At 56.4% G+C, this 21233-nt stretch overlaps 1 protein-coding gene across 2 annotated transcripts in view; it reads left to right on the plus strand.

Moving 5' to 3' along the window:
• Nucleotides 1-21233, plus strand: part of APBB1 (amyloid beta precursor protein binding family B member 1) — a 27657-nt gene continuing 6424 nt past the window's right edge. The window contains exons 1-12 of one of the 2 annotated variants that reach the window (XM_084842206.1): nt 1-102; nt 1119-1228; nt 1859-2481; nt 6627-6808; nt 14938-14994; nt 15101-15183; nt 15447-15510; nt 16061-16198; nt 16423-16550; nt 18613-18727; nt 20182-20266; nt 20582-20665. In XM_084842206.1, coding sequence (XP_084698332.1) covers nt 1893-2481; nt 6627-6808; nt 14938-14994; nt 15101-15183; nt 15447-15510; nt 16061-16198; nt 16423-16550; nt 18613-18727; nt 20182-20266; nt 20582-20665 — 1525 coding nt within the window. In that variant the 5' untranslated portion in view covers nt 1-102; nt 1119-1228; nt 1859-1892. Of the gene's footprint in view, nt 103-477; nt 743-1118; nt 1229-1858; nt 2482-6626; nt 6809-14937; nt 14995-15100; nt 15184-15446; nt 15511-16060; nt 16199-16422; nt 16551-18612; nt 18728-20181; nt 20267-20581; nt 20666-21233 lie in introns of those variants that run through there. The other variant, XM_084842207.1, reaches the window with a different exon arrangement.

A 21233-nucleotide genomic window follows, 5' to 3' on the forward strand; every position in this document is an offset into this window, starting at 1 on the left:
GGGGCGCGTCGTCTCGGAAGCGGAAGCGGCGCCTCTTGCCGCCTCCTCGCCCCGCCGCCGCGCCGCCTCCATCCTCGCCGAAGCGCCGCCGCCGCGCCGCAGGTACCGCGCCGCGAAACGCCCCAGGAGCGGCCGGGCGGGGCCCGTCGTGACGCGCGAGCGAGCCCCGGCTGCCCCGCCGAAGGGGCCGCGGCCTCGAGCGCTTCCGGCGGGCGGGCGCCCCGGCGTAGCCCCCAGACCCGGGCGGCTGCCGCCAGCTGCCGAGGATGCCGCGGCCCAGCCGGGACCCGGAGCGGCGCCCCGGCGCGGCCTGGCGCGGGGAGCCGCCCTCCGCCTCGCGGCTGGCCCGCGCGGCGGGACGGAGCCCTTGCCGGGCGGGCGGCGCGTCGGAGCAGCCCCGCGAAGCCCCGGGCGGGTGGGCGCCGCCCTGCCTCGCGCCCTCGCTAGCGGCTGCTGCCCCCCGGCCTCCCGGGCCCCGCCCCGCCCCGGCGCAGGCTGGCGCGCACGCAGCCCGGTGGGGGGGCGCCTGCCGCGGAAGCGGGCGCCCCCCGACCTGCTGTCCTGGGCTGCGCTCGGCTCCCGCCGCACATCACCCAAAGCCCCGTGGCCCCTCGGGAGCGCGCCCGGGGCCGGAGGGGTCAAGCTCCGCCCCCGCGCTCGGGGGCCTTCGGCCCGTCTGCTGCCGAGGGGGCTTTTAGGGCCTGTCTGGTGGGGGCCTCTGGCCCGCCTGCGGCGGGGTGAGGTGTGCGAGCAGGTGCAGAGACGCGAGTGCTGCAGCGGCCCCTCGCCCCCCCCACGCCTTTTTCTCCCATCACCTGCAGAAGACCCTCACTCGAGCTTCCCCTCCCCTTTCAGCGCCGGCCCTGCTCGCCATCAGGGAAGAGGGTGCACGTGGACGTGGACGTGGGGGCTGGGAGCTCCGGGCGAGGGGGAGGTTGCCGCTGGCACGAGAGAATGCGGGGGGCGGTTCCTGGGGATGAGGGGGGGGGGCAAGGATTCTTAGGCGGAGACCTCTCCGTGGGCGGTGGGACCGAGGTGCTGCTGCCCGTGGGGTGGGGGAGCCGCCTGGGCCTCCTCCTCGCAATGTGTCCTGAGCCCCCGTTCTCTTCCGTCTCCAGGCCCTGTCGTCTGCCCGGCCCTCCTGGCGCTGCCGCCGAATTCACACCCGCAGCATGTAGTTGCCCGTCCCTCCCTCCCTCCCTCTCTCTCTTCCTCCAGCCCTGAACAGGTGAGGCCTCCCCGGGGATGGAGGTGCAGCAGGGGCATTTGGGCCGGGGCTGGCCGTGGATGGGGAATGGTGGGAAGCTTCCTGCATGCCTTAGGAGAGGGTGTTGTTGAGCATGCACAGAGTGATTTCCTCTTGGTACCACCATTGGCCCCTGCCATGCCTCCAGGAATGGGGGCAAAGCGCTGAGGTGTCTGGGACTCCGGCGCTCAGCCCGTCCCACAGCCATGACTCTTCCCTGCAACGTGGAGCTGCCACAGATCTGTGCATGTTTCCATTCTTATCCCAAATCTGGCTCCCCATTACTGTCGCCTTCAGTATGTCAGACCTCAGTGTAAACCCCGTACTGGAGCAAAGACACAAAAGTCCCATGACAAGCCTAATATCGTTCCAACAGAAGGGCTGGCGTTTGGGGAGCCTCTTTCCTGGCCCAGCTCTGGAAGCAATGCAGCCAAGCATGCACAGAGTGGCTTCCCCTTGCCACAAGCAGCCTCCGTGGGCAGGCATTAGGAGCTCCAGGGCAGGATATGCGTGTGGTGGGGGAGGGCTCTGGGGCTCTGGGCCTCCATGGCTTGACCAGCTTCTCTTCCTTCCTTCCTTCCTTCCTTCCTTGCTTCCTCCCCACTGTGGCAGGGCCTTCTTATACTTCTCCCTGACCCCCAGCACCATGTCAGGCTCCCTGAGCAAGAGAAATGGCTTGGCCAATGACAACAGCTGCCTGGGGCTGAGCCTGGCGCTGGTGGCGCCCCCAGGGGGCCAGATCCTGCCACGCAAGGGCCCCCGCAATGCCTACAGCTGCACAGAGCTGCACAGCGTCCTGGGGCTGCCACCCGCCCTGGAGGAGCCGTCCAACACCAAGTGGGTGAAGGACGGGCAGAACCAGCTGCGGCAGGCGGTGGAGCGTGGCTGTGACCAAAACCGCAATGAGCTGAGCCCCTCCACGAAGGAGCTGAGCACCCTGCTCATCCCGCTGCCGGGCGAGGACTGCGACGGTGGGGAGGAGGAGCGAGAGGAGGAGGAGGAGGGCCACGCCGGCACCCAACGGGCGGAGGAGCAGGAGGAGGACTCCGCGCCCGTCCAGAGCGAGCCCGCGACAGAGTCCGAGCAGAGCTCCGAGCGGGCACTGCCCCGGGGCGACCAGGGCCGCAGTGCCAGCCTCCTCTTCGGCGTGCGCAACAGCGGCGCCAGCGACGAGGACTCCAGCTGGGCCACCCTCAGCCAAGGCAGCCCAGCTGGCAGCTCTCCTGACGAAGCGGGTAGGGGCTGGCAGCGGGGGCCTGGGCCGGCAAGGGCGCTGTGGGGCAGGGGGCGTTGCCAGGCGGGGGGCTGGCCGGCAGGGGCGCCCGGGGGGCAGGGGGCGTTGCCAGGCGGGGGGCTGCGCCAGCAGGAGCAGCCCTCTCGTCGGCAGGTTGAGGGGCTGAGACGGGCCTCAGGGCAAGGACGGGAGGAGGGCCTGGCCGGCTGCCAGCAAAGCTGGCCTGGGCCCCAGTGCACGGTGTGTCCTGGAGCCCCAAGGATGGAGGACGCCACCACCACCACATTGCCAGTGCTGCCCTTTTCGCTGCCCTCCCCCCCCACACACATCCACCAGGCATTCTGATCCACCAGGCACACGCGACCCCTGTTTCCTTTGGGGCCGCCTTCCCTGACCTGGCGCCTTCCAGGTGTTGTGGACTTCAACTCCCGTCAGCCCCGTACAGCATGGCCAGTGGTCAGGAAACCTGGGAGATGTAGTTGAAAACATCTGGAGGGCACCGGGCTTGGGGAAGGCCCCTCGGGGGAAGCATTCAAACTTTGGAGACCCTCCCGGGGCCCCTCTGGCCCTCCAAGGCCACGTGCTCCCTGCCCCCCGGGGCTGTCTTCTGGCAGAGCTTTGCACTGCCCGCTCCTCCACTCTCCTCCCATTGTCCTGACTTATTGGCTGTCTGTGTGCAGCGCCTAGCACTCCACTCAGTGTCCAAACGAGAGACAGGATTCGGCCATTTCTCCCCCCGCCTCCACGTCCATGGTGCCTCATGAGAAGATGATTTCTCCCTTCCATGCTCCCCCCACAACAGGGCGGCATCTCAGAGGACGTAAGAGGGCGCATGTGGAGTCAGAGCCCCCCCCCCCCCCCAGCAGAGTTGGCTGCTCCCTTGTTGGGAGCTGGGCTGAATGCAGTGGGTTGTCGTCCCCCCCCCCCAGGGTTTTAAATCCACAAGAGAGGAGGGGAATTTTCGCCCCTGGCCAGCTAAATGGGGCAGGAGAAGGAGGAAACCTCCCTACTGAGGCGAGAGGGAGTCCCCCGCCAGAGCGGGTTAGCCCAGAGCAGAGCGCACGTTTTCTGGGCAGAACAGCCATTTGGGGTTTCTCCGAGAGCAAAGAGCTGCAGCTGGGTCAAGTAAGTGAGCCAAGCTGCATGAAGCTGGGAAGCCCCCCAAGGGTAAGCAACATGGCCAGCCTGCCCCCATCTCCATCTCTGGCCAGTTGAGGCTCCCCCTTCCAGTAGGGAGGATGGGTGGGAGGTCTGGGGGCCCATTTGGGAGCATCATAAATAGGCAGCAGCAGCACCCCCAGGCTGTTCCTATTGTTCCTTGCTCTGTTTTGCCCTGGGAGGGGTCTCCTGAGGCTGCTCTGGAGAAAGCGCTTCAGGTTTTGGGGACTCCATGCGCCCCCCCATGCCTCTCTTTCGCTCTCTCTGCCTCTCATGCACACATGTATGTGTTGTGCCTGCCCCCCACCCCTGAGCTTTGCTAGGCTGGCTGGGCTTGCAAGGGCTCCTTGGCCACGGGTTCCGCCTCGGCAGCTGTGATGTCAGCCGCACCTGGGGTGGCCACCTGGGAGCAGGGGAGCTGCTCGGGGAGAGCAGGAGATTGAATAGCCGTCCTCCTCAGGAGAGGGAGGGCTGCCTCTTCCCCTCTGCCCCCCCCCCCAAGCCCTGCTGGGTGCCAGGCCAAGGGAGCGGGTGCTCACCTCACCAGCCCTCGCGGTCTCCGCTGAGTCCCACGGGAGGGCTCCGTGTGCGCGTGCACGCCTGTGCAAGATGCAAAGCAAACTGGAGCAGGAGGTGGTTGCGGTGGAGGGGAGGTGCCCAGGCCTGGGTGAGGAGTGGGTGGGATCCAGGTTCTGAGAGCAAAGTAGGAGCAGGGGGCTGAGGTAGGGGTGGGGTTGGGGGGAAATGCAGTGCTGCTTGTTGTCAGGGTGGGGTTGTGGAGGCTACAGGGACCCTTGGGACTCGGACACTGATCTTGGAGTAGCAGCACCAGCAGAGCGTTCTCTGCCCCCCCGCTTTCTCTGCCCCCCCTGCTTTCTCTGCCCCCCCCCGCTTTCTGCTGAGGTGTCAGGTGCAGCCTAGTGAGCAAAGGCGTTCATTGCTGCAGCGCTTGCACCCCCCAAAAAAAATCTGGTGGGGCTTTTCTTCTGTGGGCTGGCAAGGAAGATAGGTTTGGAGGGGGCAGGGCCTACTGGACTCTCTGTAGGGAAAGTGGTGGTGGGGGCAGCCTGGGGACACCTGGGTCTATTGCTTGGGGTGGGACTGAGAGGGAGCGTGGGGGCGGCTCCAGGCCCCCTGTGCTGGACATGCGCTGGGATTGGCCCTGGGCTCCTCTGTGGCCACTGTGGCACATGCCCTGGAAATTGTGTGTGGGCTGGAGCTGTGAACAGAGTCTGGCCAGGTGGGTAGGGGTCACAGAACCATAGAATAGCAGGGTTGGAAGGGGCCTACAAGGCCATCGAGTCCAACCCCCTGCTCCATGCAGGAATCCAGGTCAGAGCATCCCCGACAGATGGCTGTCCAGCTTTGCCTTGAATGCCTCCAGTGTGGGAGAGCCCACTGCCTCCCTAGATCATTGGTTCCATTGTCATATTACTCTGACAGTCAGGAGGTTTTTCCTGATGTTCAGCCGGAATCTGGCTTCCTATAACTTGAGCCCATTATTCCATGTCCTGCACTCTGGGATGATCGAGAAGAGATCCTGGCTTTCCTCTCTGTGACAACCTTTGAGGATCGCCCCTCAGTCTTCTCAAGGCGAAACATGCCCAGTTCTTTCAGTCTCTCCTCGTAGGGCTTTGTTTCCAGTCCCCTGATCATGTTTGTTGCCCTCCTCTGAACTCTCTCCAGTTTGTCTGCATCCTTCTTAAAGTGCGGTGCCCAGAACTGGACACAGTACTCCAGATGAGGCCTAACCAGTGCTGAGTAGAGGGGAACTAGTACTTCCCGGGATTTGGAAGCTATGGTTCTATGAATTCAGCCCAAAATAGCCTTTGCCTTTTTTGCAGCCACATCACATTGTTGGCTCATCTTCAGCTTGTGATCGACAACAATTCCAAGATCCTTCTCACTTGTAGTGTTGTTGAGCCACGTATCCCCCATCTTGTAACTGAATGCCTTGGGTCCCACAAGGCATTCAGCTGCCTGCACTTGGGAACTTGGGTGGGGTACCAAGGTGGGTGGGAGGGAGTGGTGTGTGTGGGGGTCCTCCTGCACGTGGGTGTCACAGCATGATTTGGCAGCGTTGAGGACTGGGGGCTGCTCAGAATGGCAGCTCCATTTCGGGATACCGGCAGGGCTTCAGATGAGAACAGTTAGGGGTGGGGGGTGGGGGGCGGGATGGGTCTGAGCCCCAGGATGTTCCTGCTCATTGCTCTCATTCATTTATTTATATGTTTATGTATTTATTTTTACTTTATACATGTATTACATTCCTGTACCGCCCAATAGCCAAAGCTCTTACCTCCCTGCCCCCCAGCACCACCCAGCTGGGCACAGAGCTGCCACTGAGGGCCTGATCTGCCTGGAGGAACGCCTGCCCAGGAGGGGCTTCCTGGCAGCCCTGCTCCTCTCTCATGCCCCCCCCTTCAACGTTCAGGACGTCCCTGCCATGCGCAGGGTGTGGCAGGATGTCTAGCTAGTTTTGGGTTGCTGTATTTGTATGAATCTGTTTTAAATGGTTGCCCCCCCTCCGCCCAGCCCCTTCCAGATAGCTTAGTCTACACACTTGGAAGAACTGAAATGGGCTCCTACTGGAGTAAGGGAGGGATCGGGTGGGCTGGGGGGTGAAGCGGAAGGAACCAGACCTATGTAACCCATGGTCAGGCCTCACCACCTCGGAGGCAGAAGAGCGGTGGGGCGAGCGGTAGCCAAGAGTGTGTGGAGAAGCGCAAGAGGCTGTGCAGGGGATCTGTCCACTGGGTGGGGGTGGAAGTGCCTGCGTGTGTGTGTGGGGACTGGATTGCTTGTCCCTGAGAGCCGTGAATGGCAGCCCCCCCACCTTGGCTGGCAAATGCCCCAGCACCACCTCTTCTGGCTGCCCATCCCAGTGGCTCTGGGTTGGACTGGCTGGGGGCGGGCAGGAGGGATGCTCCTTCAAAACACACTCAGATGGCTCACTTGTCTTCCTGCCTGCCTGCCTTCCTTCCACAGATTCCTTCTGGCTGTGTAACTCCTTGGAGACGGACTCTGATCTCCCGGCAGGATGGATGCGGGTTCAAGACACATCTGGCACCTACTACTGGCACATTCCAACTGGCACCACCCAGTGGGAGCCCCCCTTGGGGAGTGGGAGCAGTGACTCCCTGGGAAACAGCCCCTCTAAGGAGGTGCCGGTAAGGGCTGAGTCTGTGCCCCCTCCCCCTGGAGCTGAAGCCCCTCAACTGCCAGGTTTGACAACTGCAGCAAGGGCTGTCCTTGATGGCTGCATGGAGTAGAACCAGGCAGCCCATTCCTGAGGAGGGGGATGATGGAAGGCCCCCCTATGAAGCTTTCTTCCAGGCCCAGTTTAAGAGGTGGCACCCCAATATCTCCAAGGGGCAGCTGTCTCCCCTGATCCAAATCCCCTCTTTCCTGAGCCTGCTCATCTGTGTGCCACGTTCTCAGTGGCTGGTTCCCTGCGTTGTGTAAATTTGGTCCTGTTTAACCACAGAACCTGCTCCAAATTTGTCCAAAGCTCCCCGGTGGGTAACCAAGCTACTCCCAACAGACAGACATCACTACAGACAATATTGTAAATTGAAATCTATTTAAGGCTTTATTTCAGAAAAATACAAAATATAAAGAAAGTGGCATGATGCTTATATGAGCATTAGAAACTTTATAATTACAGGGAAAGAGAATGCAAGAAAAATAGACGACCAGTTAAAAGAATTGCAATTGCCAAAGCTGGTACTATGAATTTGGCTAATAGGATAACGGCTTGAGCTTCTAACATTGTAATGACTCCTCCTTCCAACGTTTTCCTGTTTACTACTTGCAGTTTAAAGCTAAACTAAAGCAAAACTTAACTAAAACATAAGTGTTAACTCTCCCGTTACTTCCTCCTGTACCTTACTTGAATATATAAAAGGTACGCTAAAGCATTACTAAGTTCCTCTAGGCATGTGAAGAATAGAGGTACAAGTTAGAGTGGAAGGAAAAACCCAAGACTTGGAAATAATTCTAAGTCCCATCTTCAGAAATAACTCCAAGTCTCAAGCTCGGAAATAAATCTTAAGTTCCAAACTCGGCAATAATTCTAAGTTCTATTTCAGAAAATACTCTTAGGACTTAAAAAAAACAGAAAAAAATTCTAAGTTCCAAAGTCTATAAGAGTCTAAAGAGGTTCACAGTTACCCAAATCCTTGGATCTGGTGGTGAGGCAGAAAGAGTGAAGCGGCAGCAACATGAACAGCAGCAGCAAGGAGCTCTCAATGCCTGTGCTTTTATACACGTGCTCTGGTCAAAGGTGGGGCCCCCAAGGAGCAATGAGGCAACCATCTTCCAATCAAAATGGGGTGTGTGTGGGTAGACAACCCGCTCCCCAATCATTAGTCAGGTGTTTCCTCTGTCTCATAGAATCATAGAATAGTAGGGTTGGAAGGGGCCTACAAGACCATCGAGTCCAACCCGCTGCTCAATGCAGGAATCCAAATCAGAGCAGCCCTGACAGATGGCTGTCCAGCCTCATCTTGAACGCCTCCAGGGTGGGAGAGCCCACCACCTCCCTAGGGAATTGGTTCCATACCATTGTCATATTGCTCTAACAGTCAGGACGTTTCTCCTGATGTTCAGCCGGAATCCGGCTTCCTGTAACTTGAGCCCATGATTCTGTGTCCTGCACTCTGGGAGGATCGAGAAGAGATCCTGGCCTCCCTCTCTGTGGCAACCTTTCAAGTACTTGAAGAGCGCTATCATATCTCCCCTCAGCCTTTTCTTCTCAAGGCTAAACATGCCCAGTTCTTTCAGTCTGTCTTCATAAGGCTTTGTTTCCAGTCCCCTGATCATCTTTGTTGCCCTCTGAACCCTCTGAGTTGGTCTGCATCCTCCTTAAAGTGCGGTGTCCAGAACTGGACGCAGTACTCCAGATGAGGCCTAACCAGTGCTGACTAGAGGGGAACTAGTACTTCCCGGGATTTGGAAGCGATGCTTCTATGAATGCAGCCCAAAATAGCATTTGCCTTTTTTGCAGCCACATCCCATTGAGGCTTATCCCATTGATAAGCACTCTTTGAGTCCGATTCTGTAGCCAACTGTGGATCCACCGGATCGTTGTTTCATCTAGCCCAGTTTGAGCTAGTTTGTTCACCGGGATATCATAGGGCACTTTGTCAAAAGCTTTGCTGAAGTCAAGGTATATGATGTCCACAGCATTCCCACAGTCCAAAAGGGAGGCTACCTGATCCAAAAATGAGATCAGATTCGTCTGGCAGTACTTGTTCTTGACAAATCCATGTTGGCTTCAAGAAAACACTGCATTGTTTTCAAGGGGCTTTCAGTTTAATCTTGGAATTGTTGTCGATCACAAGCTGAAGATGAGCCAACAATGTGATGTGACTGCAAAAAAGGCAAAGGCTATTTTGGGCTGCATTCATAGAAGCATCGCTTCCAAATCCCTGGAAGTACTAGTTCCCCTCCACTCAGCACTGGTTAGGCCTCATCTGGAATACTGTGTCCAGTTCTGGGCACCACATTTTAAGAAGGATGCAGACAAACTGGAGAGGGTTCAGAGGAGGGCAACGAAGAGGATCAGGGGACTGGAAACAAAGCCCTATGAAGAGGGACTGAAAGAACTGGGCATGTTTAGCCTTGAGAAGAGAAGACTGAGGGGAGATATGATAGCGCTCTTCAAGGACTTGAAAGGTTGTCACAGAGAGGAAGGCCAGGATCTCTTCTTGATCATCCCAGAGTGCAGGACACGGAATAATGGGCTCAAGTGACAGGAAGCCAGATTCTGGCTGAACATCCGGAAAAACCTCCTGACTGTTAGAGCAATACGACAATGGAACCAGTTACCTGGGGAGGTGGTGGGCTCTCCGACACTGGAGGCGTTCAACACGAGGCTGGACAGCCATTTGTCAGGGATGCTCTGACTTGGATTCCTGCATTGAGCAGGGGGTTGGACTTGATGGCCTTGTAGGCCCCTTCCAACCCTACTATTCTATGATTCTATGGATTCCTTTATCATCTCCAGAATTTTCCCAGGGATTGATGTCAGACTGACTGTTCTGTAGTTCCCAGGTTCCTCCTTTTTACCCTTTTTGAAGATAGGGACAACATTAGCCCTCCTCCAGTCATCGGGCACTTCCCCCGTCCTCCATGATTTCTCAGAGAGAATAGACAGCGGTTCTGAGAGTTCTTCTGCCAGTTCCTTTATGACTGTAGGATGCAGTTCATCTGGCCCTGGAGATTTGAACTCATTCAAAGTCATTAGGTGTTCCTTGATGATATGCCTGTTGATCTCAAGCTGCAATCCTGCCCCTTCAGCCTGTACTTCGCCTTTGCCAGGGGGGTCATAGACCCTCTTTTGGGAGAACACTGAGCCAAAGTAGGAATTGAGCACCTCTGCCTTTTCTTTGTCATCTGTCATCGTTTTGCCATCCCTATTTAATAGCTGAACCACCATTTCTTTCCTCTGCCTTTTACTATGCACGTAACTGAAGAAAGCCTTTTTGTCGCTTTTAGCATCCCTCGCTAACCTCAGCTCGTTCTCAGCTTTAGCCTTCCTGACTCCATCCCTGCAATTCTGTGCTACCTGCCTGTACTCTTCCTTTGTTACTTGGCCTTCTTTCCACTTCCTACATGTGTCCTTTTTTGTTTTCAGGTCATCTCTAAGCTTTCTGTGAAGCCACATTGGCTTCTTCTGTTGCCTTCCACCTTTTCTTCTTGTTGGAATTGTTTGTGACTGTACCTTGAGAATTTCCTTTTTTAAAAGCTCCCACCCATCTTGGACTCCTTTTCTCATTAGCGTTGCTTGCCATGGGACCTTATTGATCATTGTTCTGAGTTTATTAAAATCAGCTTTCCTAAAATCCAGGGTATGCGTTTGGCTACACTCGGCATTTGCTTCCCTTAGAACCAAGAACTCAAGTATAACATGGTCGCTTTCCCCCAGAGTTCCTGTAACTCTGAGCTTGAGATCGACAGGCTTATGGTCAAGGAACACCTCATTACTTTGAATGAGTTCAAATCTCCAGGGCCAGATGAACTGCATCCTAGAGTCATAAAGGAACTGGCAGAAGAACTCTCAGAACTGCTGTCTATTCTCTCTGAGAAATCATGGAGGACCGGGGAAGTGCCAGATGACTGGAGGAGGGCTAACGTTGTCCCTATCTTCAAAAAGGGTAAAAAGGAGGAACCTGGGAACTACAGACCAGTCAGTCTGACATCAATCCCTGGGAAAATTCTGGAGCAGATCATAAAGCAATCCATCTGGAAGCACCTTGACAACAATGCCGTGATTACTTGAAGCCAACATGGATTTGTCAAAAACAAGTCCTGCCAGACAAATCTGATCTCATTTTTTGATCAAGTCACCTCCCTTGTAGACCGTGGGAATGCTGTAGACATCATATACCTCGACTTCAGCAAAGCTTTCGACAAAGTGCCCCATGATATCCTGATGAGCAAACTAGCTCCAAGTGGGCGAGATGAAACAACGATCATGTGGATCCACAGTTGGCTACAGAATCGGACTCAAAGAGTGCTTATCAATGGGACCTTCTCAAGCTGGGGAGAGGTAACGAGTGGGGTACCGCAGGGCTCAGTCCTGGGCCCAGTGCTCTTCAACGTTTTTATTAATGACTTGGAGGAGGAGGTGCAGGGAATGCTGATCAAATTTGCAGATGACACAAAATTGGGAGGGATAGCTAATACTTTGGAAGACAGAAACAAAATTCAAAGTGATCTGGATAGACTGGAGTGCTGGGCAGAAAACAACGGAATGGCATTTAATAGGGACAAATGCCAAGTTCTGCACCTAGGAAAAAGAAACCCAATGCACAGTTACAAGATGGGGGATACGTGGCTCAACCACACTACAAGCGAGAAGGATCTTGGAATTGTTGTAGATCACAAGCTGAAGATGAGCCAACAATGTGATGTGGCTGCAAAAAAGGCAAATGCTCTTTTGGGCTGCATTCATAGAAGCATCGCTTCCAAATCCTGGGAAGTACTAGTTCCCCTCTACTCAGCACTGGTTAGTCCTCATCTGGAGTACTGTGTCCAGTTCTGGGCACCACACTTTCAGAAGGATGCAGACAAAATGGAGAGGGTTCAGAGGAGGGCAACAAAGATGATCGGGGGACTGGAAACAAAGCCCTATGAAGAGAGACTGAAAGAACTGGGCATGTTTAGCCTTGAGAAGAGAAGACCGAGGGGAGACAGGATAGCGCTCTTCAAGTACTTGAAAGGTTGTCACAGAGAAGAAGGCCAGGATCTCTTCTTGATCATCCCAGAGTGCAGGACATGGAATAATGGGCTCAAGTTACAGGAAGCCAGATTCCAGCTGAACATCAGGAAAAACTTCCTGACTGTAAGAGCAATACGACAATGGAACCAATTCCCTGGGGAGGTGGTGGGCTCTCCCACACTGGAGGCCTTCAAGATGAGGCTGGACAGCCATTTGTCAGGGATGCTCTGACTTGGATTCCTGCATTGAGCAGGGGGTTGGACTCGATGGCCTTGTAGGCCCCTTCCAGTCTTACTATTCTATGATTCTATGATAACTGCTACTTTACCCACTACGTCATCTCTGTTGGTTAGGATCAAGTCAAGGATAGCCGATCCTCTAGTTCCTTCCTCTACTTTCTGTAGGAGGAGGAAGTTACCTGCCACACAAGTCAGGAATTTTCTGGAGGGGCCATGCTTTGCAGAATTTGTCTCCCAACAAATATTGGGGAAATTGTCTATTTGCTTTTCAAAAGTTTCATCCTCGTCCTCTCCTTGATTTGGTGGCCAGTAGTAGACTCTGACCACCAGGTTCCTTTTATTCTTTGCTCCATGTATTTTAACCCAGATGCTCTCCGTGGGGCGACCAATCTCATCCTCCTGTATTTCTGTGCAGAGATGAGTATTTTTCACATACAGTGCAACCCCACCTCCCTTTCTGTTCCTCCTGTTCTTTTTGAACAAGTTATATCCTGTAATTGCTGTATTCTAGGTAAGGGAGTCATCCCACCAAGTCTCAGTTCCACCTATCAAGTCATAATTTCTGTCCCGTATTAAGAGTTCACGTTCACTCTTTCTGTTTTTCATACTCTAGGCAGTAGTGTATAGGCATCAAAGATCATGTGCTTCATGGTCTGGCTTTCTTCGTACATGTTTGTGAAGGTCTCTCACAACCTCACATGTTTGGGGAACATCTCTGGCACCAGCACAAACGGGTTCATGGAATCATAGAATAGTAGGGTTGGAAGGGGCCTACAAGGCCATCGAGTCCAACCCCCTGCTCAATGCAGGAATCCAAGTCAGAGCATCCCTGACAAATGGCTGTCCAGCCTCGTCTTGAACGCCTCCAGTGTGGGAGAGCCCACCACCTCCCCAGGTAATCGGTTCCATTGTCGTATTGCTCTTACAGTCAGGACGTTTTTCCTGATGTTCAGCCGGAATCTGGCTTCCTGTAACTTGAGCCCATTATCCCGTGTCCTGCACTCTGGGAGGATCAAGAAGAGATCCTGGCCTTCTCTGTGACAACCTTTCAAATACTTGAAGAGTGCTATCATATCTCCCCTCAGTCTTCTCAAGGCTAAACATGCCCAGTTCTTTGAGTCTCTCTTCATAGGGCTTTGTTTCCAGTCCCCTGTTCATCTTTGTTGCCCTCCTCTGAACCCTCTCCAGTTTGTCTGCATCCTTCTGAAAGTGTAGTGCCCAGAACTGGACACAGTACTCCAGATGAGGCCTAACCAGTGCTGAGTAGAGGGGAACTAGTACTTCCTGGGATTTGGAAGCGATGCTTCTATGAATGCAGCCCAAAATAGCCTTTGCCTTTTTTGCAGCCACATCACATTGTTGGCTCATATTCAGCTTGTGATCGACAACAATTCCAAGATCCTTCTCACTTGTAGTGTGGTTGAGCCACGTATCCCCCATCTTGTAACTGTGCATTGGGTTTCTTTTTCCTAGGTGCAGAACTTGGCATTTGTCCCTATTAAATGTCATTCTGTTGTTTTCTGCCCAGCGCTCCAGTCTATCCAGATCACTTTGAATTTTATTTCTGTCTTCCAAAGTATTAGCTATCCTGCCCAATTTTGTGTCAACTGCAAATTCGATCAGCATTCCCTGCACCTCCTCCTCCAAGTCATTCATAAAAACGTGGAAGAGCACTGGGCCCAGGACTGAGCCCTGCAGTACCCCACTCATTACCTCTCCCCAGTTTGAGAAGGTCCCATTGATAAGCACTCTTTGAGTCCGATTCTGTAGCCAACTGTGGATCCACCGGATCGTTGTTTCATCTCGCCCACTTCGAGCTAGTTTGCTCATCAGGATATCATGGGGCACTTTGTCGAAAGCTTTGCTGAAGTCGAGGTATATGATGTCTACAGCATTCCCACGGTCTACAAGGGAGGGTTACCTTGAAATGTCCCAAAACGTGGCCCAAGGTCTGCCACCTGGACATGTACCTTGACTGACGCGTTTCTCCCTGGTCCATCTTCTCTGGACTCCCGGTCATCCTTGGCCACTTTTGGGCCTATCCGCCCAAAGACCTCCTCCCTCTATTTCGCCGCTCGTGCACAGGGCTACAGCTTCCCCCACCCCAACTGGCATCAAGGAAGGACGCTCTCACCAGCAGGTGCACAGCAGGATTTGTCAAAGAGTGCTTTCCCTCGGCAGGCCTCCGAGCAGGCTCAGCTCCGCGGTTCATCTCGCTCAGGCTCTCTGCCAGCACTGTGGCCTTGTGCAAGCGCTGCGAAGCCGTGCAAAGACAGCTGCATCCCCCCCCTTCTTCAGAGACAGCCCTGCAAGATCTTGAAGTCTCAGTCAGTGAAATCACCAGTCAGCACAGAATCAAAACTTCAGTCTTCTTGCCCAGGGGCCAAGAGTCTGGAATATAAGACTGGTTCTTAAATTCAAGTCAGGTCTTTCGGGGGCTCTTCCAATAGGTCTCCCCCAAGCCCTCACTCAGGTCATGCAGCCATTCCAGATCAAATTGGCCATCTTCAGCCTTTGTTAGCAACATTATTTAACCCCTGTAGTACAGATTAACGCTTTGGAGATCCACCAAAATCTGAGCTTCAGCGGATTTGGGAGACTCTTCAGTACTGATGCATCATGTTCCCTGTCCTTGGGATTAGTGTGCCTAGGGGTGAGCAGAAGCAGATTTCCCCCAAATTATCCAAATAAAAAGTAAAAGCAAGCTCCAAAACACACACAAAAGCTTCATTCCTATGTAAAAGCTTAACACTGACAGTGGTGCAGATGGGGGGGGGGGGCTGCCTCACTATTCTTATTGGCTGACCTCAGCCTCTCCCCCCCACCTTTGTAGCTCACCTGGATGGAATTTGGGCAGCCTGAATGCTCTGTGGATGCTGACTTCTGGAAGGTGAGGAGGGGCCTTGAGCAAGGGGGCTTAGTTTGGCCCTGTTTGCTTCCACCGGCTCAGCCAGGCTGCCGCCCTGCTCACCCACTCCCGTTTCTGCTCTGCCCAGGAGGTCCCATCGGAGGAGGCAACTCCCGAGCCCCAGCCAGGCGAGGCCCAGCCTGGTTCATACTTGGGGCCCCCCAGTGCCCGGTGAGTGAGAGCAGGAGGGTTGGAGAAGGGGCCTTATGCAGCCTCTGGGGGAGGGGGAGCCCCACCCTGAAATGACAGGCCCTCGCCTCTGATGCTGGCAGGGCACAATGGCCTGTGACAACTGCTGCAGCAGAGCACCCACGCACTGTTCCCCCGTGGCCAGGGGCACAAAGCATCCACTGAGCCACCAGCGGGGCTGCTTCTAGCCCAGTGCCTTTCCTGGGGTGGCTTCAGCCGACCACTCTTTGCCTCCCTTTTCCCAGCTCATCCCTGGAAGAGGAAGGTGAGGAAGAGGAGCAGTTCCTGGGCCTCCCCCCAGGCTCCAAGGTAACCTCACCGTGGGAGGGGCTGCGTGGCCCTGGCTGGTGTGGCGCTAGGAGGCCGCGCACTGGCCAGGGAGAGTCCAAATTGGGCCCCAGGGACACATGCAGCTCTCTGGCCTCCTTTGCTCCCAAGGTCAGAGGCCAAGCAGGTTTGCCCAGTGGGGAAAAAGCAGTGCTTGAATTTGGGGGGGGGGGAGTAGAGGGGGGTGTTGATTCATCCCACGAGCCCCCCCCCCCGCTCTTCCCATAGCCTTCTAGAAACACTAGCTGCCTGTCTGCCACCCCCTTGCATCTGGCCGCTGAAGGAAAGAGGGGAGGGATGATCCCTATTCTTCTTGGTTCGTGCACAGAGAACATGCAGAAAGGCAGCTGGAGTGGGGGGGTGCCATCCCTCCTCCCCCCTCGCACCTCCTTCAGCATCATGTTTCTCTTATTTTTGCACAACGGGGGGGGAATGTTCTGGGGTTTCTGCTTCATTGGTGCAGAGGAAGCCTGCTGCCCCCCGCCACTCACCTGCGCTGCCTCTCTCTCTGCCCCCCCTCCCGGCCCTGCAGTGCTTCCTGGTGCGCCCCCTGGGCTGGGTGGAGATGTCGGAAGAGGAACTCACGCTGGGGCGGAGCAGTGGAGCCGTCAGCAGCTGCATCCGGCAGCTCTCGGGCCAGAACGCCGGTCCCCATGGCTCCTGGGCGGAGGCGAGTCGGGGCGGGGGGCGGAGAGGGCCCTGGCTGGTGAGGGCGGAGTGTGGGAGGCCAGGGGCGGGGGGCTGGGGCTGGGAGGCCCCCTGCCCCTGCCAGCGCTGTACGGGCTCTGGAGCCTTCCTGGATTGGGGGGGGGGCTGGGCCTAGGAAGAGGAACTGGGCTGGAGGGTGATCCTGCCGGTGGAGGGGCTGCTGACGATGCCCCCGGACCCTCCTAGGGCAAGGCCATGCTGCTGGTCCTGGAGAAAGAGGTGCTGAAGCTCCTGGACCCGGAGGAGGGTACTGTGTTGCACAGCCAGCCCCTCGTCGCCATCCGTGTCTGGGGAGCCGGCCGAGACAGCGGGAGGTACGTCATGCGGGGGGCATATCCAGGCGGGGAGATGCAGTGCAGAAGGCCCAGCTCTCGCCAGGGTGGCAGTGCTGCGGGGGGGCGGGTGCTGGGATGCTTTGCCTGGGCTGCGGCAGGCTGGCCGGTCGGCCGGCCACCCAGCACAGTGCTCCTGCTCTCTGCCTCAGCTGCTCCACGCTGCCCAAGAATAGGGCCGGCCCGCCAGCAGAAACCTTTGCCCTGTTTTCAGGTAGGGGATGGGGGGGAATGGAGGGAGGAGAACCTCAAGTGTTTAACAGCCCCTTCCCAGCAATGTGCCTTGCAGAACGGGGCCCCAATCTGTCAGCGCGGGCCTGTCCTCTGTTCTAGTTGGGCGTGATTTCAGGTGCTCCCGTTCTTACTGACGTCATTTGTTTTGGGAGCCGCAGTTGTGGCAAGCGGGCAAAGGCTGAGACCGGGCGATCATAGGGACAGTGATGCTGCAGGATCGGGACGAGAGGGCAGGCAGGAGGGAACAGACATCGCACATCCATCACTTAGGCAGGGTGCACATCCCCAGCCCTCACCCTGGCTGGTTTCCAATCATCTAGCAGAGAAGTGCCCAGGAATTTTGGGTTGTGGGGCGGGGCTTAAGACTTTAAAAATAGGTGCTGAGGGGGAGAGGGGGATGCGTGGATCTTCTTGAGGGGTCTCTGCTCTCATAAGAACATCAGAAGAGCCCTGCTGCTGGATCAGACCAAGGGTACATCTGGTCCAGCATTCTGGTCACACAGTGGCCCACCAGCTTTGGCCAGGAACCTGCCTTGTGCCACTCCTGGCTGGCTGGGCTGTAGACAAGGGGTGTGGAATGTCTGGTTCTCTAGATGTTGGGGAACTACAAGTCCCATCAGCCCTAGCCAGCCTAGCCAGTAGTGAGGGATGATGGGAGCTGGAGTTGAACAACACATGTTCGTTCCCATCCTTGCTGTGGACTGAGCTGCAAGGGGCTGGTGGGTTGGCAGGGGGCTCGGTGAGGAGGGGGATGAAGTCGATACACTGCCCTTGTTGTACCTGTTGTAAGTCTTTTTAAAAAAGAGGGATAGGCCCCTGCCCCAAGGAGCTAGCAACAGTGCTGAGCGCAGGTCAGGGAGAGGCATGGGAGATGTGGGTTGTTTTGTCTCTGGGCTTTCTGACTCTGTGGTTCTCCTGTCTACCAGAAGAGGCTGGCAGAGGCAGCCCAGTTTCTCCTGGGGATTCCTGGACAGGTGTGAGTGTTTGGGGGGTGGGGGTGAGGGGGCAGCCTCTGACCGCTGGAAGATTTGTGGATTGCGTGGGACGTAATCCAGTGGAAACCAGGGAATCTCAGCTGTGGGGCCTGGTGGGCCCCTGGGGAACTTTGTGGGTTGGTCTGGAGAGCCTTAGGCACATGCGGGGCTCTTTCCCTTGGCGGCAGGCTCTGTGGTTCTGGGGCTCCCGAGGCTGCCTTTGGTCAAGCGTTCTGGCTTCAAATGAGGGGGGAGTTGGGAATGCCTCTGCTGGGTCTGGAGCAGTGACAGCCCCCCGCCTCAGCCGCGGGGAAGCAATGCGGCGTGGACAGAACGCTATTGGCCCAGGCCTGGGGGGACAGAAGGGGTGGGGCTGTGGGAGAGACTGTCTGTCATAGTGGGGGGCAGGTGCTGAGTGAGGGAAGGTCTTGGGCTGCTCCACAGGCCCCTCTCCCCTCCTGCGCCTCCCTTGCTGACCTCTGGAACTCTCCTTTCTCTTCCCTCATGCTTCACTTTGGCATTCAGGGAGAGGTATGTTGTTGGGCCTGCACCCTCCCCTCTCCCCCACAGTTCCTCAGGAGCTTCCCCTTGCGCCCCCCCGCCCGAAAACCTTTGTGAACAGGTGAAGGTGGCCCTCGGGGCGCCCTTGCAAGGACAGGCACAGATGTGGTATTCCTCATCTGCATTCCTATTTGAAAGGGGTGGCATTTGCGGGGGGAGACTCCTGCTGTGCCTGGCAGGTTTGCTTGACCCCCATCTCCCACACTGGCACCTCTCTTGGGAGAGGGGGGGGCTCCCCTCCTTGCCTGTTCACCCACTAACCACGTCTCTGGCAGGGATTTTGCATATGTGGCCCGGGACCAGCTGACCCAGATGTTGAAGTGCCACGTCTTCCGTTGTGATGCGCCTGCCACGAGCATTGCCACCGGCCTACATGATATCTGTTCCAAGGTGAAGCTCAGCCTCCAATGTCCAGCCCTCCCCACGCGTCCTCCCTCCAGCCTTGGCGCCAAAGGGGGAGCTGAAGTCGGGCCCAAGGCGTCCGGGGGGGTGGGGGCTTCCCTGAGGACACGGCAGCCATCTGTAGCCAGTGGGAATAGTGGTGAGGGACGGGTTCCACGGGCCATTGTTCACAGCCCTGAAGGGCCCAGTCGCTGGAACTGGGGCACTGTGGGGTTTGCAGGGAGAGTGCCAAGTGGGGCCAGGTGGTGGGGCAGAGTTCAGTTTCCTGGGCTCAGCTTTCTTATACGAAAAGGAAGAAACAAGCTTATGGGCCCCATTGCTCCAAAGACCTGCTTTCCAGGGGTGAGGGCATGCCCTCCATGCTTGGGGAGGCCAGAATGTCCTGGGCCAAGTCATAAAGAGGCTTCCTCAGCCATGCTCTTTGCAGCAGGGCTCAGCTTTTCTTGGGGCAAGCCCTCGGTGGGTCTCCATCCATGGCCAGAGCAGCTCTTCCCTGGCCCCTTGGGGCATTTTCCTTCTGCTGATGGTTCCCCTGTTTGGGCACCCTGCTGCCTGCTCCCCCATCAACCGTGCACAAAGGACATTTTGCCAGCTGCCCTTGTACCCCACCCCATGCTCTTTGGCAGCAGCGGAGCGATCTTTGCCACATGAGCAACGGAAGGCCAGGCCTGTCCCAGGCCACTGATATTTGGCCCCCAGGTTCTGCACTCTTAGAATAACAGAATCATAGAATAGCAGGGTTGGAAGGGGCCTACAAGGCCATCGAGTCCAACCCCCTGCTCAATGCCGGAATCCAAGTCACAGCATCCCTGACAGATGGCTGTCCAGCCTCGTCTTGAAGGCCTCCAGTGTGGGAGAGCCCACCACCACCCTGGGCTAGGTAATTCATTCCATTGTCGTGTTGCTCTAACAGTCAGGAAGTTTCTCCTGATGTTCAGCCGGAATCTGGCTTCCTGTCACTTGAGCCCATTATTCCGTGTCCTGCACTCTGGGATGATCGAGAAGAGATCCTGGCCTTCTTCTCTGTGACAACCTTTCAAGTACTTGAAGAGCGCTATCCTGTCTCCCCTCGGTCTTCTCTTTTCCAGGCTAAACACGCCCAGTTCTTTCAGTCTCTTCTCATAGGGCTTTGTTTCCAGTCCCCTGATCATTTGTTATCATTTGTTCCCACATGGATGAGAAGAAAGGGATACCTGTCAGTGGGCTTTATGAGTGCAGGCAACCCTTCAGTCACGTCTCTAGTCCGTCCTCCCGGGAGACAGCACGCCTGGCGAGTCCACGGGTCTTCTGTGACCGCCCCTCCCCCCACAGCTCTAACGCTGACAAGAGGTCTTGTGGGCAGCCTGCCGTTAGGGGACAGGCAGGGGCTGCTGAGGCTACCCGGGCCTCTTGGTTTGGTGGAAGGGCCCTGATCCCCCGATCGACCCTTTGCTCTCCCCTAGATCATGACTGAGCGGCGGAGTGTGCGGGCGCCCCTGAACGGGATGTTGCTGGATCACTCCCAGCTGGTGGAGATCCCCTTCCAAGGTAGCTGCGGGGTGGGCCAAGGGCAGGTCCTCGATTGCCTCTGTGTGTGTGGGGGGGGGGGGGGGGGGCTTCTCCATGGGAAATGACACAATTTGCCTTTTGCCCCTAAGCCAGGCTTTCCCTACTGGCACCTCTGGGGCAATTTAGGGGGCACAGCGGATGGAATGGCTTGTGCACCCTAAATGTTCATTATTAGGAGGGGGCACTTACAGTCGCTACCTGACCCCCCCCCCCTTCGCCTGGGTCAGCCTGGGCCGGTGGGGGAGGGTGTTTCAACACACCTTCTCATCGTTTTCTCTCTTTCCTCTCCCTCAGTCGAGTTTCCGGCCCCGAAAAGTGAATCAGTCCAGAAGTTCCAGGTGTATTATTTGGGCAGCGTTTCAGTGGCCAAGCCTGTGGGTAAGATGAGCTGCAGTGGAGCAGGTGGGAGGGAGGGGGGTGCTGGAGGGTCGCTGTTTGGATGAGAACCAAGAGCATTGTGTGTGTGTGCATGTGCGCGTGCGCAAGCATGGATGCCTTGGGAGAGGGCCCGAGTGGGGGTCCGGCAAAGGAGCCACAGTCTCCCCCAGTACACATACTGCCTCCCTGGCCATATTTACCACCACCAGCCACAAGGAGCTCCAGCAATGGGAATGGGGGGCAGGGGTATGGATGGTGTGACAGACCGGTGTGTCTGCACCTCCAACCCGGCGAGGTAGGACAGGCTGCAAGTCACACTTTTGTCTCCCTGTCTCAGAGGCCACAGCTCCACCACCACTCCTGTGCATTTTTAATATCCTTTATCCTCCCCACACGAGAATCCAGGCTTATGGCTTTTATATATGGAGAAAGATCGTTCTCTTTTCCAGACCTTCCTTTAACTTGCTTAACATCCAGGTCCGCGTGTTTGCCAAGCAGTCCAGTGCACAGGCAGACCGTCTTCCCAGAGAATCCAATCAACTCCAGTTTCCAACACAGTATATTTATT

Source organism: Heloderma suspectum, chromosome 3 (assembly GCF_057233095.1).
Source record: "Heloderma suspectum isolate Gila_16-S chromosome 3, 16-S_ref, whole genome shotgun sequence".
Lineage (NCBI taxonomy): Eukaryota > Metazoa > Chordata > Lepidosauria > Squamata > Helodermatidae > Heloderma > Heloderma suspectum.